General features: G+C 39.5%; 1 protein-coding gene across 4 annotated transcripts in view; it reads right to left on the bottom strand.

Moving 5' to 3' along the window:
* nwd2 (NACHT and WD repeat domain containing 2) overlaps nucleotides 1–16,462 on the bottom strand; it is a 44,277-nt gene that overhangs the window by 15,626 nt on the left and 12,189 nt on the right. For all 4 annotated transcript variants that reach the window (XM_032583459.1, XM_032583458.1, XM_032583457.1 and 1 more), the window contains 2 exons: nucleotides 8,195–8,311; nucleotides 461–664 (listed from right to left, as the gene is read on the bottom strand). In XM_032583459.1, coding sequence (XP_032439350.1) covers nucleotides 461–664; nucleotides 8,195–8,311 — 321 coding nt within the window. The remainder of the gene's footprint in view (nucleotides 1–460; nucleotides 665–8,194; nucleotides 8,312–16,462) is intronic.

Raw genomic sequence — 16,462 nt, 5'->3', positions numbered from 1 at the left:
AACAAAGCTTCAATTTCCCCCCAAAGTTCAGTCAAACTGAACCGTTCATTCCCCTTGAACTTTTTTTGTAAGTTTTCACATCACAACCACAAACTTTACTGCTTTTCAGAGCAGTGGTAAATAGTGGAGTAGAGGGAAAATGAAATAATATAAATGAAATGATGAAACACAGTGCGGCCCTAATTCAGACCAGTACGTATTCATGTGTTGACACATGTACAAAGTATTGAATCACAAGTAATTGAATACATATGTAAGCCACACTTTAAGACTTATATTGAGGAAAAAAAGTAAAAAACAAAGTATCAGTTCCAATGCCCATTAAAAAAAGTGTAAAATTCTGTTATAACACCTTGAAGTTCGTGGCTTTAATGTGGCAAAATGTGAAAACGTCCAATAGGTTTGCATATGTTTGCATACAGACAGAAAGGCATCTTAATCAGACCATGATAGGACTCACAGAGTTCTGGTAGTTCTTGAGCATTTGGGCTTTGGGTTTGAGGTAGTATGCGGGTGGCACAGAGTTTTCATCCCTGCAGTACCACTCCTCCAAAATGTGGGTGTCCAGCCCCGCCTCCACAGCCGCGTCCAGGATCATCTCAAACTCCGCCGACTCCACCTCGCCCGGCACTCGGATGCTGCCGTACTTTTCACCCACCAGACCCTGAGGACGGCAGGATGGAGACGGAGACAACAGAAGATGAGGAACGCGAGAACGGGAGCTAACGTGGCTCTTTTACTGTGGTGCAGGTGGATCGTTAGAAACCCCCACTCTGTGTGGACACAGTTTAATCCTTGAGGCGGTTTCTTTATACCACAGCTTTGATTAGTAGAAATATAAACTTAATCCCAAGCCAACAGTTAAACTCCAAATTAGTTTTCTTCTGAATATTTTTCTGGCCTTTTTTTCTCTTAAACCCAAGTTTTTTTGTTACACCAATACTTCTTATTTTTTCTGATTTCAGCTAACTGTTGATATCTAGCAAGGAGCACAAATTTATTCATCGCCCTGTCATTAAATCGATCCTTTAATTTTACCAACAAGTTTCCTCTGATTGGCAGTAATTTTAGTCAGAGTCCTGACTTGAATCTAAGGAAAAAATTAGGGTGATAGCAGAGATGCCTGGAGTTCATAACCATATTGAAAGTGCTCCAATTGAATTTGTTAAGATTCTCCGTTGAATAAAACGCAAAATATCATCTGATAAAGTAAATCCTTGAACTTCAGAGCATAATCTAGAAAACTTGAGTGAAATAATCCAGATAGCATGCAAAGAACTACCAAAGATTATTGTCAAGCCTCATGAGCTAAACCTTGGACCACAACAAGTAACAATGAAACAAACAGAAAGTCGACTGGATCATTTGGAGTTGTTTAAGAGACACCAGAGTGACCAACGTGACCTTTTTAAAAGGTCCTTCAGAAAGGTGAATCATTTCAAGATGGCAGTATTCACTGAAATCAAGATTTGATGCTGTATTTGAATAAAAATAATTTTAATATTAGTATTATATAACAAATTAAGTAGTTCTTATGTAATATGTTTATTTAAAAACCTGAATAATTTTTCCGTTTTCTTTCTAGATCTGTTTTATTGGACTAGACATGCTATGAAACACACAATAAATTTGCTCTGAAAAAAAACAAAATTTGTATTTTTTTCCAAATTTTTCTGCCACCTTTACTACATCCATAAAATTATTTAATTTAAATAAATTTGTCCTAAAGCAGAAGAACAACAGGAAGCTCGCTCCCTGCTATCCCTGCCTTGTAAATAATCCTCATGTTGGTGAATGCAGCAGATTTGTCCTGCTGCTACATGGCAAATGTTTTTGAATGACACACTGTTACGTAAAAAGACGCAGACTCGGCCAAATTTTATAATTCCCAGTAATCAGCGGCATTAAGGAAATGAGCAGATTTTCTTTTTATATCCAACAGATGGGGCTGTTTGTGGGAGAGAAAAGAAAATAAGATTTTCGAGGGATGTATGTGGATTTGTAGGTAAACTGTGAAATCTGATTTTCATGGGGTTTTTTGAGCTACAAGTTTGGGTTATTGAAATGACATTTGAAGTCTGAATGTAGGAAAAATGAGCACATTGAGACATCATAAAATCAAGCTGTAGCCTTTCCAACCGGTTGCTCATCCATGGATATGAGTGACAGTAGATCCAATATCCCTGGAAATAATCAGGGCAGTTTGTTTCCCTATTGTCTAACGTTGTCTGCCACTCATTTGTGAGCAGAGGAAAGGCAAGAAAAGCTACAGTGACATGACCGGATGATTTCCGTTTTACTCCATGTGACATAACTCTCATGCACCTTAGGCCACTCCTTTGGGAGGAGGCAAAGCCCGAGCGGGAGACGAGCCAAATGACTGTGAGGTCCAATGAGCAGGAAAACGACGGCTTGCCCCCCGGCAATGACGCTTCAAAGCCACTCCACGCTGGAGTCCTCATTCCCTTGGCATTCTCAGTGGGAACAGATGCAGAGAAGAAGCAGAAATCTAATGATGGCATGCCGCGTCGTCTGCCGGATGGCCTACTCTTAAAGCCCACAAAATGTCCGCTGGAGATTCATTAGCATTTGGGCACTTTTCTGTCCAACAAGCACAAAGTGGCAAAGGTTGATCTGGGCGGCGAAGATAGTTTTCCATTAAGGGAATCAGTGACACCCCCTTTTTTTGAAGGGACGCCTCCAAGAATTAATAGTGTACTTTTGATACAATAAACATTTTTGTATTAGATAACATTAAACTGAAAGATGTTGAAAAAAAAACAATGAGATGAAGTCTGAATTAAATGGAAAGGTTAATCTAAATGTCAAAAACCGATTTGGTGTAGCAACTTTATAGCAAAGGAAGACTGTTATTCTTTAAAAAGAAACAGAAGATAAAATAAAGAGAAAAAGTTAAGATGCTCCTCATGTATCAACAGAGGCTGAAAGGCCAATCGGTGAGGAGGAGGCCACTACACCAAATGAAACACAGAAAGCTAGATTGTAAATGCACTCATGGACAAAGACGATCATTTTTGCTTGCTTGCATTTTTGCTTGTAAACAGGGTATCTGCAAGCCTCAGCAAGTCAAATTTAAGACTTTTAAAGAGCTTTAGTGCCACCTTGAATGGAATTAAAGACCAAAGAAACAATAAATATGGGGGATGATTAGTGAATCCTGCTGCCTTACAATCAATCATAGCAAAGACAGTGAAATTCCTGGGGTCTGTTTGCTACTCTTTGTGCCACATGTAAAAGTTATTTTGTGCCTAGCCTCAGAGGGAATGTCAACAGATATGAGTCAGAGGCGAAAACAAACGTCTTTCAGTTACTTGTCGATAAATTTACGCTTACTCCTGTTACATGAAAAAAGCTGTCAGTAGCTTCAACTGCCTAAAATCACAGAAGATTTTTGCGTGAGATTCAAACTTTTACCTTTACGGAAAAGTCCAGTGAGGAGAAAAAGCCCTGAATATATGAGAATGTAAAAGATTAAGTTGTCCTTCTATGACAATTAATACCTTTAATTAACATATATATAGCTTAGATTTTTAAAAATGAATTTAAGACTTGTTATGGATGCTTGGACAGACGACTGAACCAGGACTAAAACGTTTCACAGCACTGAACCGTATCAGTGGTACTTTCAGACCACTGAAGGCCTTCTGTAGCACTGTGCTGCCCTGCAGGTCACCTCATGCTTCTGACTCACGGCTCTGCAGCGATGTGTCAGTAAATGATGGAGGCACTGGGCTAAACGACTGCGATACTGGGACAGAAATGTAGCAGAGAGAACAAAGGGAACAGTCACTCTCCATGCTGCTGACAAGGTTTCTGTCAGTTCGTCTTGTAGTGCTACAGCAGGACGAATGGAGTGGGTGATAGCTGTGTAAGATGGGGGCGAGGTGGAAACTAAAGTTTTCTTTTCAAATCACCACACAGGTTTAAAAATGCTAACAATAAGTGAGTGTGTTCACACCTGTCAACCCAGCTCTCCAGCATAAAGGTTTGCCAATCATCCTGTTGACTTTCAAAAAGGGTAGAGATGTAAAAAGAAAATGCCCCAACGTCCTGATTTTTAGGAGCTTTAACACATCTGTCTTAGCTGGAGAGCTAAAACCATCTTAAATGGATTAACTCATGCTGCAGCTTCACTCTTTTATGTTTCAGTCCATGTACAGTACGTGCGTGTCTGACGTTTAAGAGGGATTTGTGGAGCTCTTATTCCTCCTCAGAGGAGAGGAAGGTGTGAGAAACACAAGAGGGTAAAGGGAAGATAACAAAGGGGACAAATGCAATTTCAGCGTTCATTGCGCTCCTCTTCCTCCCTTCTTCTTTCCTCAGTTTCCCCCCCCCCCCCCCCATCCTTGGACCGGGTTTTATACTCCGGCTAAGTGCACTTTATCTGATGAACCAGCAGGGAGAGGCAGCTAAGATTGCGCACAGCCACAGTATGAATTAACAAATCAATCAGTCATGCAGTCAATTAATCCACAATGCCCACAGTCAGCTGGGTAGATGTCTGCAGCAGAGGAGAGGCAAACATGATGTTTCCAAACAGAACAGGAGGATCTGATTTTTAAAAAAATGTACTGTATTTAATTAATGAAACGTCTAAATTTATTGAACTGTAAAACGGATTCACTTCTTACATTTGATTGTTTCTTTCCCGCAGGCTAATGTTTAGATAGCATAACTGCTTCGAAAAATAGGATATGACCACAAAACATGGTGTTTAGCAGCAACATGCTTGACAACTGCTCAGGCACTTTTTCTAAAAAATGGGTTGTTGGCTCTTAAAAACATTTTCAAAACTGACCCATTTCAGGAATAAAGAAACATTCCCGTGTACACAAAATTATGCTTGAAAGAAACGGTGTCTTACAATATTTGACATGACAAGTAACATTTTTTATTTCCACATCTGCGTGGAAAGGACAAAACATTTACAGCTTGGTTATATTTGTCACTTTAGTCCCTATATCAAGCTCAGACGAAGACATCAGCAACATGCAAACAAATCTAATCTATGAGTAGTTTATACATATATATATATATTTTATATAATGAGGTGCATTAATGTGACTGGAGGTAAAAAGGAGGTAAAAGACGGGCAGCAGAATCTTTTACTATCCCCTTTAATGCAGCAGACATCTGGAAGCTTGAAATGTTCTGCTGAAATGAATCCTTCAGGCATTTATTGGATTTTTCGGGTTCTTTTTTTTTTTTTTTTTTCCCCCCACGTGGGAATTTGAAACTGTTGGAGAAAGAAAGAGAGAAAAGAAGTCATGGCTCATTGTCATGCTTAATCTTCGGGTCAATGACACTATCACCATGCCAACCCTCTCTATCGCCATGGAAACCAGCTTTTCCGGAATCAACGGTACGGAGAAAAGCCGCTCTCGCCAAGGTGTGGTTCGGTATGTATGTGAACGACATGCAACCAATTTAGTCCTCAGACATACGCAAAGAGGGGATTATCATATCAGGGTGTAAAGAAAATCTCCAAAAACTCACAAACTAGATTTTCCAAGGCGGTCATTATGAGGCTGAAAATGATATTCTCGAGCTCTGAGACAGAGATGGCCTGACAAAAAAGGTGTGAAAACAGAAATAAAACTGCATCGACGTCTTCCCCTGGAACGCTCTCATTCTGGTCCTGCAGGACGGCTCTGCAGAGTCGAGAATGAGGGGCAGTTTACGTGTGGCACGGAGATTAAAGACGTTTCCAGTTGTTGCACACATCTTCTGTGGCAGCGACAAAACAGCCCTGCAGCACATGTCAGTCACCGTTCCCTGTGTTCTTTCTCTTTCTGCAGCGTGCTTACGCGGGGGGAAATCGATAGTAATTTGGCTTTCCAAAGTGTGTCCTCACTTTATCTTCTGTTCTTTTCATCTGCTTATTCCTATTCCATTGTCAGATCCACGCTGTGTGGAAGTTGTCTGGATCTTGGGTGTGCAGGGGTGTGTGCGCGGAGGTGACACCTGAGTGGGTGAAGCGGACGGTAATGAGAGGCTGCGAGTGTGTTTTCATCAGAGGAATTAGGAGAACGCACGCAAGTGCGAGGATTCCCTGAATTGTAGGCGACAGCCCAACGCACAACCACTTACCCAGAGAAAAAAGAAATTATTCTGACAATTTCTCTTGTACTTACATGCAAATCTAGAGCTACCACCCAGAAAAAAAACAAAAAACAAACATCCACTCTCCAGAGATGCCTTAGACAACCTAGAACTGTCAGAATCTGATCAGAGAAACCACTACTGCCGTGGCTGCTGCCGGCTTTCAGCTTCCTGGTTCTGAAAACGGGGCCGGCTGGCTGACGGGGAGCCGCGCCGAGGGGCTCCGGGGACAACAGCAGCTGGCTTTGACATGTCTGAATGAGACTGCGCAGCTATCATGAGACCCTCAGCATAAAGCCCCCCCCATCCCCATTCACTACTGAAGTAGGACCACTAGAATATGCCATTAAACATTAAACCCGGCAGATGGGGAAGACATGCACCAAGGATCTGTGTGTGTATCTTCTAACAGACTCTGAATGTCACGACACAGAGGTTGTGTTTGAAGGCATGAGAAAGAAAAATGAACTGAACAAAAAACCTGAGATAATGTGTGTGTTTGACCCATCAGTGTGATGCAGCTGGGTGGTCAGTAGAGGTCGGGTTGGTGAAACTGCAGCAACACCAGAGCAAAGAGAGACAGTGGAGAAAGTATGAAAACACTTCAGATTTAGAAGATGCCAGCAAAAGAAACGGAGCAGGAGTATTTATTTAATTTCACATTCAATCGTTTCAGTTCACCTGCGTAACATCACAAACATTATCTCTGCACATTTGTACAAAATGTAGTTGAAACTAATTTAGGATTTTTCCTGGCAGCTGCACAGAAAAAAGTCCTAATTTTTTGTTATCAATTTAGGTTGTGCTAGAGGCCAGATCACAACACGATGCTGAGCAGTCTTTGTTTCCGACGGAGATTCAGCTGCTTATTATGAGGCGTAAATAAATGACAGAATCATTGTCATTTTTTCCCCGTGTAATTATTCGAGTCAACCTCTGACTGAAAGCAGCATCTGGAAGTGGTGCGTGCAGGAAGACGATGAGATGCCAAACTCATTCTGAGAAGAAGGGGTTATGGCTTAGAAATTGAGCTCCTTTTGTACCCATAATGCCTTACCTGTGAACTCTCACTTCTGTCTCAACCTTTACACTCAATCTGTTCCATCTGAATAATTCACAATCACTTCCCCTCTCTTGTGATCTTCCTCTGTAGACCCTCACTGACCCTGTTTTATTACTTCTAGCAAAGCTAGAAACGATCTCAGAGCCTGAAGTACAGATTAAATGCACCATTAGGTTTTTTATAAATTAGAATACTTTAGCATTTTTCCCTTTTAGTATAAGGGACGTTCCGAATGGTTTCGTGAACTTTTTTGTATTCCAAATGGAGAAAATAACCTGCAGCGGTAATAACCTGCATTTTGAATTTTTCTTTTTAAACATAAGTGGAACCAAAGCAAACTGAGACAAAAGACTTCCAAGCCACATCGGACCAAAGTACAGAGATAAAAAGCAAAATGTAAGACTTTAGAGGCACCACTCAGCCCTTCATGGTTTACTTCTAAAGAGACAAACTTTGGTGGACATTTTTAAAGCTGGCATAAAAAGTATTTTTTTCAAAGTCTTTCTTTACTCCAGATGCTGTTCATTCTCTGAGAGTAGCTTTTGTAAGAGCTAGCTACAGCCCTTGTGATATCAAGCCAAGAAGTGTCAGATAAAAAAAACAGCCAGAGAACCGTGGAGAAAGGAAACTTTAAAACGGCTGATTCATACAACTTATGAGAATCAACACAAACTGGCTGTCCTTAAATGGCTGTCCAGAGGCAAGAAATTATGGAAATGGATTTTGCAAAATAAAATTCCTTGAAATTCTGCGCAACATAAAGTGTTAAAGCGTTAATAGAAATAAAAGCTTCACTTATGTTTTATTTGAAAGGAATAGCCAGAAAGTTTGGCAACACTGATTTTGTAAAAACAACTTTTTTATGTTGTTTTTTCCCCCTCTCCATAATTTTACAATTTTGTCAATGTGGAACTGCAATAAAAGACTAATATGTTAATGAGGTAAAATGGAACAATCAGAATCCTTTTCAGTTTGTCCAATTGTACCTTGGAAGCTTGCAATACTCACAACAAAGCATGGCCCGGCTGATGTCTTCAGACATTCTTCCAGAAGTTTCATTCGGAGTCTCTGCAGGTCTGGATTGTCCCACTCCTCTGGATCAACTCCCCAGTACAGGTCCACCACCTGGACACACGCAAATATAGCCAGTTAGTCCAATTAAGCTGCAGGACTATTTTTCTCTAGTTTGTCTTGCAACAAAAGAAATCAGCCCTAAAGTTTGCAGATCAAACTGGAATTAGCAAGTTTGGAGCAAAAACCAATTGTAACCTCTACCATAGAAACACATATAACCTGCTTCATGCCATAGAGACATCCTCACACTCACACACACATCATTTCCAGATTGGAGCAGGGAGACACACTCACAAGCGTCCTCTCTCAACACATTCATCACAAAGTTCTGGCGGTTGACACAATTCCTGTAAACACGCCACAGGGGGAATCTCCCGGTGGAGGAGAGAATCGTGACGAAATGCCTGTAGGCGTGTGTATGTGCGTGTGTGTGGCCGACTCCACGGTGAAGCTGCATCGAACAGGACAACAAGCCCTCCTGCTGCAGCTTCCTGGCTCTCCGACAGCTTCAATCCTGCCGGTTCTGACGTGTGGCTCGCAGCATTATTCTTGATGGCCTTGCAGTTTTCAAGGAGAAGAAGATAAAGGATGCAGGTGCAAAGACGAGTGCGCCTCATGATCGCCGTCACCTGATTCCTCACCCTCCTTTCTGCTACGCGTGGGATCCCGGAGCATATCTTTATGCGCTTCTGCTCAGAAGAAAAGCTATTTGAAATGACTTCAGCCCAGCAAAGTGAGTGGCACGTCTGCCGGTTTTGGTAGAGAGGATGACTGGCAGGCCACTTTAGCCAGAAATTGAACGCGTGACTCAACTTTGACAGGCAGGGAAACTCTCGCCTCTGCCAATATTGGCACAGGGCTAGAAATACACCTCTGCTCATATACTTGATTGTTGTCATGTACCTGCGAGCAGATGTGCTACTGCCAAAGGGAGACAGCTGTCAACTCTCCGGAGGTTTCCTCACAGGAAGCAATAGATGCAATTTGAAAGTTGAGTCTAGACGCAGCCTTCATTTAGTCTCTGGAGAAATCTAGACTCAACAAAGAAAGTTTAGTTTTTAAAACTTAGTTTAGATGCAACCAATAAACAAGTGAAAACTTATCGCAACGTCAACCGGAGCCTCCACGTTTCTGCTTGTAAAAACAACGTTTTCTCCACCGTTACTCATGCTAGTATGTCGAATAGCACAATCAACTGTTGAGATGGGAGAGAGATGAACTTATAGGTTACATATTTTAAAATGTCAAACTTTACAAGTTTCAATATGACAACACAGACACAATTGCGTAGCTACGCCTGCATATAAAGGTACACTGGAAATAATACTCCATCGTATTATGTACATGAAACAACATAACATATACTGCACAAAGCAGTCAGTGCTATGTCTTTTGTTTATGTAAATGTTATCTTAATAACCATAAATCACTTTTATGCTGCTTTATGCAGGTGTTCAGTCTGCACTGATGAAGATTACCTCGCCTCAGGCATGCATAGATCCTCAAGTGGTTTCAATGAAAAATAACAGGGACAGATAATAAATTTCAGATATATTTGGTAGATGACAAAGGATTTGCTGCGTCATAATGCAGGCAAACAGAATATATGATTCATTAAATGTCTGTTTTATTTGTGATGGCACGTGCAAAACAAAAATAACAGTTTATAAACTGAGAAATGTTTCTTATGTTTGAAAAGAAAAACAATAGGAATATTAGTTTTCTTATAAATATTTTGTTCTAAACTGTATTTGTCGTTACTTTCCTATGATTTATTTTTACTTACTTGAGCTAAGCTTAAAGTTATTTGGACTCCGGGCTTATTTACTCTAAAATTAATGTTTGAAATATACAAACAAGTTTCTTCTGAATATTAACATTTTGTAGTGTCCAAGCAAGATTTTTTTTTACTTGAATCTGATGGAGATTTTATGGAGGAAACTTGCCGGAAGGTTTTTCAGTCCACGAAAGATAAGCCAGTGGAAATATCCAAAAACTGGTCAGTAATTATAAGAAGGCTTTGGTTGATGTGATGCAAATAAAGACTTTAACTCTGATTATTGACAAGGATATAAAAATGTACAATTACACAAACAGAATAATTTGTTTCCGCAAAACTGATTTTTTCTGAACAATGTTGTATTATTATCGGAAGCAAACTTGGTTGAATGAAAGATTTTGATGCAAATCTGCCTCTGATATAAATATTTTCAGCTCAGCTGTATTTAACATCTAAAACTGGGTCTAGTAAACCACTAAATCTTCACTTTTAGACTGATTTAGCCCAATGCTAGAGTTACTTTAAGATCAAATTTTTGAGGGCGTAGTGTGAGGTTCCACTCTGAAACTCAGGACCTTTGTTGCAGGTTTTCTGCCATTTTCCTGCTTAAAATGCAATGACTAAAATCCACTATAGTGACAAAAAAAAAATCTCAAACAATGCTCAAAGTGCTGGGACTGTGGCTAAGTTTAAACCAAAAAAAAAAAAAAAACAAAAAAAAAAAACCCCAAAACAAACAAACATATTTGTCTTTTTAAGCTTTGTAAGAATAGTTTGCAATGAACTTTTTGGTAAAGAGCAAATTGCTTTGGCACAGCCAGCAGGAAAGTAATTCATGAGAGTGTGGGATCAAAACGACACTTTGGTTGATTAAATACACTTCTTATCCTCCCCCACCAGAAGACTGTCATGGTACTTTGAAAAGAAAAAGAAAAAAAAAATCTCCCACTCAGTTGTGTGCACACTTGATAAACATCCCTCATATTGGCTTATTGTGAAAACCTCATTGCTTGGCACATCCGTCACACTGTATCAGTGTCACTAATCTACTTCCAGAGCGCATGTGTTGGTGGCCGTGATGGGACTTGTTTTGACAAGGACCGGAGGGGAGAGGAATGAAGTGAGATGAGTGCCCCCCTGATTGCAGAAAGGCTGCAGCAGGTGATTGGGAGGATGCACAGTAATTAAAAGCTAAATGAAGACATTACTCATTCCTACTCGCTGCGTGCATGCGGAGAGAATATTTTTGATTAAATTTGCGCCCTCACCTGCCAGGCTTGGATGGAGAGACCAACGAAAGGAGAGAAGGACGAAGAGAAGCATAAAGGAGGGAAACGTTCAGAGCGCCTTTAACAAAGGAGAAGACTCCGGCGGGACTGGATTTGTTTCTTCAGGCCTCTTCTCCCTCCCTCCTCCCCCTCTGTTTTTCTTTCAGGCAACTTTCTTGCTCCTCTCTCTGATAACTTCCCTTTCCCCAACGTTTCCTGCTCAGCTACAGTCGCGGGGGTGCTGTTGCTTACATAACAGATGAAGCAGCTTCCGCTAAGCGGCTTTCCGATGCCCTTGCGAGGCATTTGCCCATGGCAGGTCAAGTGCAGGAGAAGAGGTTTTTTTTTTTTTTTTTAATTTATTGAATGTTACACTATTAGAGTTTGGGATTCAGCCCAAGATGCCCAGGAAGAAAGGGCATGAAATCAGGCGGGAAAAAGCCCAACATGAAAACGACTCAAAGGCAAGAGACGAGTAAAAATAGATACGGCTCCGACATTAACGTATTTAAGCTCAGTACTGCCGGCAGTTTTATTAAACACATGTTGTTTGTCAAATAATGAGGTCTTACCAACAAATCCACTGACAAATATATTTTTCCTCAAAATATGAAACAAATAAGATGGAGAATTTGAGATCACCATCAAATCTTTAAATGTTTCTAATGACCTCTTTTACACAGGTAATGCTAATCCTTTTGACGAGAAATAATTTAGGGCTGTTTGGCTTTATGAATCTTCTTACCATGTCTGGTACTCGTTTGGTCTTTTTTTTCAGTGACTCAAATGATATCCCTTTGTGTTGGGTGGTTGCTGCTACTTTTATGTTTGCTATTTATGGATTAACGTGTCTTCTTGCGTTCGACTGTGCTCGAACACAATATTCTTGGTTTAAATAATATAGTTTTTAACAGCCACTGTGTCAAAATGGCCAACAGTTCCCAAGGTTTAAAATCGACTTAAATGAGATGCCAGAGAAAACGGAAATGCAGCTTTCTCCGGTTGAGCTTTGGATCGGGGGGAAACGCTAGGTAATTCCCATCATATCCTTTCTGATCGAGGACATGCAAAGTTGTCACTTTGGACATTTTTTCTGAAGCAAAGTAATAGAGTGGCACAGGTTCCGTACAACAGGAGCTCCGTCCGTAACTTTTTTGAGATATCACTGTTTTGAAACTGACATTAGTAAGAAACAATGTGAATTAGAATTATATTGTTACATGTCATTAACTTTAATTTACCCAGTGTTACTCCACAAACCGTAAAACTTCAGAACAGACCAACTATCTTGTGCAAAACAAACATGTGCACCTCAGAACCAACGCTGAATTCAGCCATTTTGAATGGCTTTGATTCTTCAATTGCTTTGCAGACCCCATTCTGCATTCAGAGAATATAAATTCAACCATTTGTGCTAAGAATGAACATTTTTAAAACATTTAATTGTCGTGTTCTGTGTTTTCTGTGTGTTAATTTCGAGTTTTTGGTGTCTCTGTGTCTCCATGTTGTCCTGTTCTCCCCTTAATTAGTTCCCAGGTGTTTCTTGTTCCCTGATTACCCCCAGTGTATTTAGTGTCACCGGTGTGTCTGTTCTTCGTCGGGTCCTCGTCTTATGTGCGTTCAGTCCTTCGTGTTGTCCAGTCAATTTACCAGTTGCTACCGGCGTTGAGCCCTGGCTTCTGCTCAGTCGTGCTGCCTGGTTGTTTGTGGTCTATTTTGGACTTATTTATTATTAAAACCGTCATTTCTCACGTTACCTGGGTCTGCTGCGTCTGCCTCACCACATCCACCGCACCAATTCATGACATTAATAATGTGTGTTATACTCATTTTGTTTTTTCCCATCTGCTTGGATTAAGTGGTTGTTAGAAAATAAAGACATAATGAATTCTCTGGAATCCTACACGACTTTTTTCCATCAAAATGTCATCGTTTTCAGAGTTGAGGTTTAAAAATCAACATGTGATATTGCTACAGAGGTCTAAATGAAACCTGCAGAAAGGAAGGAAAGAAGGAAGAAAACTTAGATTTGAAGTTAACTTCCTTCAACAAAAACATTTGTTTCTACAATGAAGTGTCATAAATTGCTGAAGTGAGAAATTTTTGGGGGGTAAAATTGAGAGAGTAATTTTACTTAATAAAAATTGCTCTCTGGTAGGAATATAATTCTTACCAGGATTATTCCTGGTAGGAATATTATCCATTCCTACCAGGAAAATGGATAAGATTAAGGCTAACGTTACTTAAATTAAGCTTCATACGTTCCCAGAATTTTCTAGACTGTATCAAAACCCTGACCTTACATCAAACAAAAGACAATGAGTGACATCCTAGAGATATAATACTTTATTGGACATAAAGATTAGGAGTGGATACTCTGAATCATTGGCTGTTTTGCTACAGTTTTATATTTGACATTCTGAAAGATGTCTTGTGGCCAAATTTCTTCATTTTTCACATTTGTTATTGCTTCTCTAAGGCAACTGAAAGAACTGTGTAAACCTTGAAGACGCGCCGTTATAAAGACAATTAAAAGTATTAAAACAGGAAAATTAAGCTGTGGAGGAATTTTATGACTTATATAAAGATCTAAAGATGACAAAACAACTCCACTTCTGCACAGATTGCTGTAAGAACTCTACCGCTACACTTCGGTTGTGTGGGGAGGATAGCTACCGATTCTTCAAATGGATTGGGGCAAACATGTACAGTGAAAGATCTGTCTTCATCTCTTAGCAAGAGTTGAGTCAAAATTTAAATTTCTCCAGACACCAATATCTTTTTTTTTTACATGAGAAGCATTTTAGTATAAATATGTGTCCCAGGGCACACATGTTGTTGCATTTCAGCTAAGCCTACACTCAAAGTCCATTTAATTCTCTACTCAGAGAAACTTTGGTGGCAATGGATCCTTTGGGTATCATCAGCCTTTCCCACCAACCAGTTAAGTGTAAAGTGCAGAGCAGAAAGTTGTCTCTTAGTCAGACTGGATGCTGGCTGGAAGAAGGCTGAGGTAGTCTCAACCTGCTCGAGGGCAAAAAGTGTGGGAGAGAGTGTAGGTGTTGCTGGAGGGCGTTTGGAGAGCACATTTGATCCAAGGGGCAGCATATGTTTATATTTATGTTGTCACTCAGAAAATCTACTTAAATCTGTAATTGTAGAGCAATGTCTTTTCAGTTGTTGTTTCCGAAGGTGCATACGTTCACCGGATTTTACAGAAACAATCTGACATGATGAGTGAGACATCCTCTACCAAATGGATAACTCTCCCGTGGGTTATCTATAAATACAGCGCCAGTGAAGCCCCACACACGTTTCATATTTGACTTTTGATTATCTCTGTCGATTGTCAGCATCTTTTTATGAGAAGGCAGCTGGCTTTTCTGAATAGGGACTAAACAGAGGAAACATGCGGTGAATAGAGATGATGGCCGGCTGCCAGAGACGGAACAGACTGAGAGAAGAATGAGATACAAAATGAGAATTATAAAGTCCAGGTAAACAGATGGAGGAACTACATGTGCATTTGATTTTTTTTCTTCTATAAAAAAATATAGAAGAGCTTGAAGACAATTAGGATGGCACACCCAAGTTTAAACAGTCTATGGAAAATTGTTGGTCAAAACCCTTTTCTTTTTGATTGAGTAAGCGTAAGAAAATGTCCAGGTAGAAAGAAGGTAGTGATAGCTACTGTAAGTATCCAGTTCTAGTGTGAACTCATTTATTTGCTGCTTTGTCCATTAATGAGGAAAGAAATCTGAGAAATGCAGTCTTAGTGGAGCAGCTTCTAGACTTAACAAACCAGCACCATATTCAGGAATTGCCCTGCTGTTCCCGACAGCATATCATCCTCCAAATAATTGGTCCTCTTTCAAAAGATGTAGCTCTAAAGGCTGTTTAAATGTCAGAAAAGTACATTTTTCGTTTTATAATATAATATTTAGGTTTTCTAGCTGTAAAATATGATTAAATTTGACTCTAGTTTCTTTCCAAAAAAAGAAAAATAGATTTAGTAGCTTTAAGAGTGGGTGTTATATATTTTTTTTTAAAGAAATCCGGCCTCCATAATAAGCAGTGACAGCCAGTCCCCCTCCCTTTAAATACAGGCAAAATGGAATACATTAAGAAAGCTTTGTTTTACGTTCGTCTTTAAATGTCCCACTTGTTTTGCAAGAAATAAAATTCACAAAAGTGACAATGGCTGAACACTGTATACTATATTAACAGGATTATAGCAGCAATGTTAGCTGCTATTATATACTGTGTAACTCCTGGTTAAAGGAGGAGTTAATTTTGTCTCACAACTGAATTAAAGTAAGAAAATCAAAATTATTTCTTGGCAACATCAGATGAGTAACTGCATTCTCACATAAGATGCATGCCCTTGTTTCATATAATCTTGTTTTTTTTTCAAAGCAGGAGAACCTTAAGAATAACCTTCAATTAAAACAACTCAGATTTTGCTGCTTTTAGCAAATAGAAAACCTCCAGCTCAACTTATAAAATAGAAAAATGTTAAAATTTTACATTTTTGTTGCTATTCCCAATGACCCGGAAAATTGACCTTGTTCTGACTAGTTGTTTTTTTTAATCAGGTAATTTATTGAAAATATTTTCAAATAAGTTTTATTGTGACTTAATGTGAGAAATCAACACAAAGTACAACATTACTGAGAAGTGGAAATAAAATTTAATGTCTTTAGCTTCTTTTTATTATTATTTTTTACCCCCCAAAAAATGGTTTGTGTTTTTATGTAGCTCACCTGAGTCTTTGCAGCACCACCTTTTGCAGCAATAACAACTGCAAGTCTTTTGGTAAATCACAAATTTAATTTACATATATTTATTACTTTAGTTTTTATTGATCTGCTTCATGTTTCTCAATTTTTCCTACAAATACGTAAGTACTGAAATAAATCAAGATCCGATCTAAACAGTTGGACGGTAAACTGGACTGACAATTAGGCTTCATTCCAAAATAACAAGCAGCCGTGGAGGAAACAGACAGTAATGCTTGTAATCTGCCCCTGCAAATAACAGCTCACAGTCTCTGTGTGGTGTCAAAAACACTTCTTTTTCTCCTGAGATGATGTAAACGCAGCTTGTGTCTCTCACCATCAGCTCAATTGGTGGCAATTTGATGGGACCCTAATT

Source organism: Xiphophorus hellerii, chromosome 14, assembly GCF_003331165.1.
Source record: "Xiphophorus hellerii strain 12219 chromosome 14, Xiphophorus_hellerii-4.1, whole genome shotgun sequence".
NCBI lineage: Eukaryota > Metazoa > Chordata > Actinopteri > Cyprinodontiformes > Poeciliidae > Xiphophorus > Xiphophorus hellerii.
The sequence above is the reverse complement of the archived record's forward strand: the minus strand, read 5'-3'. Positions and strand labels throughout refer to the sequence as shown.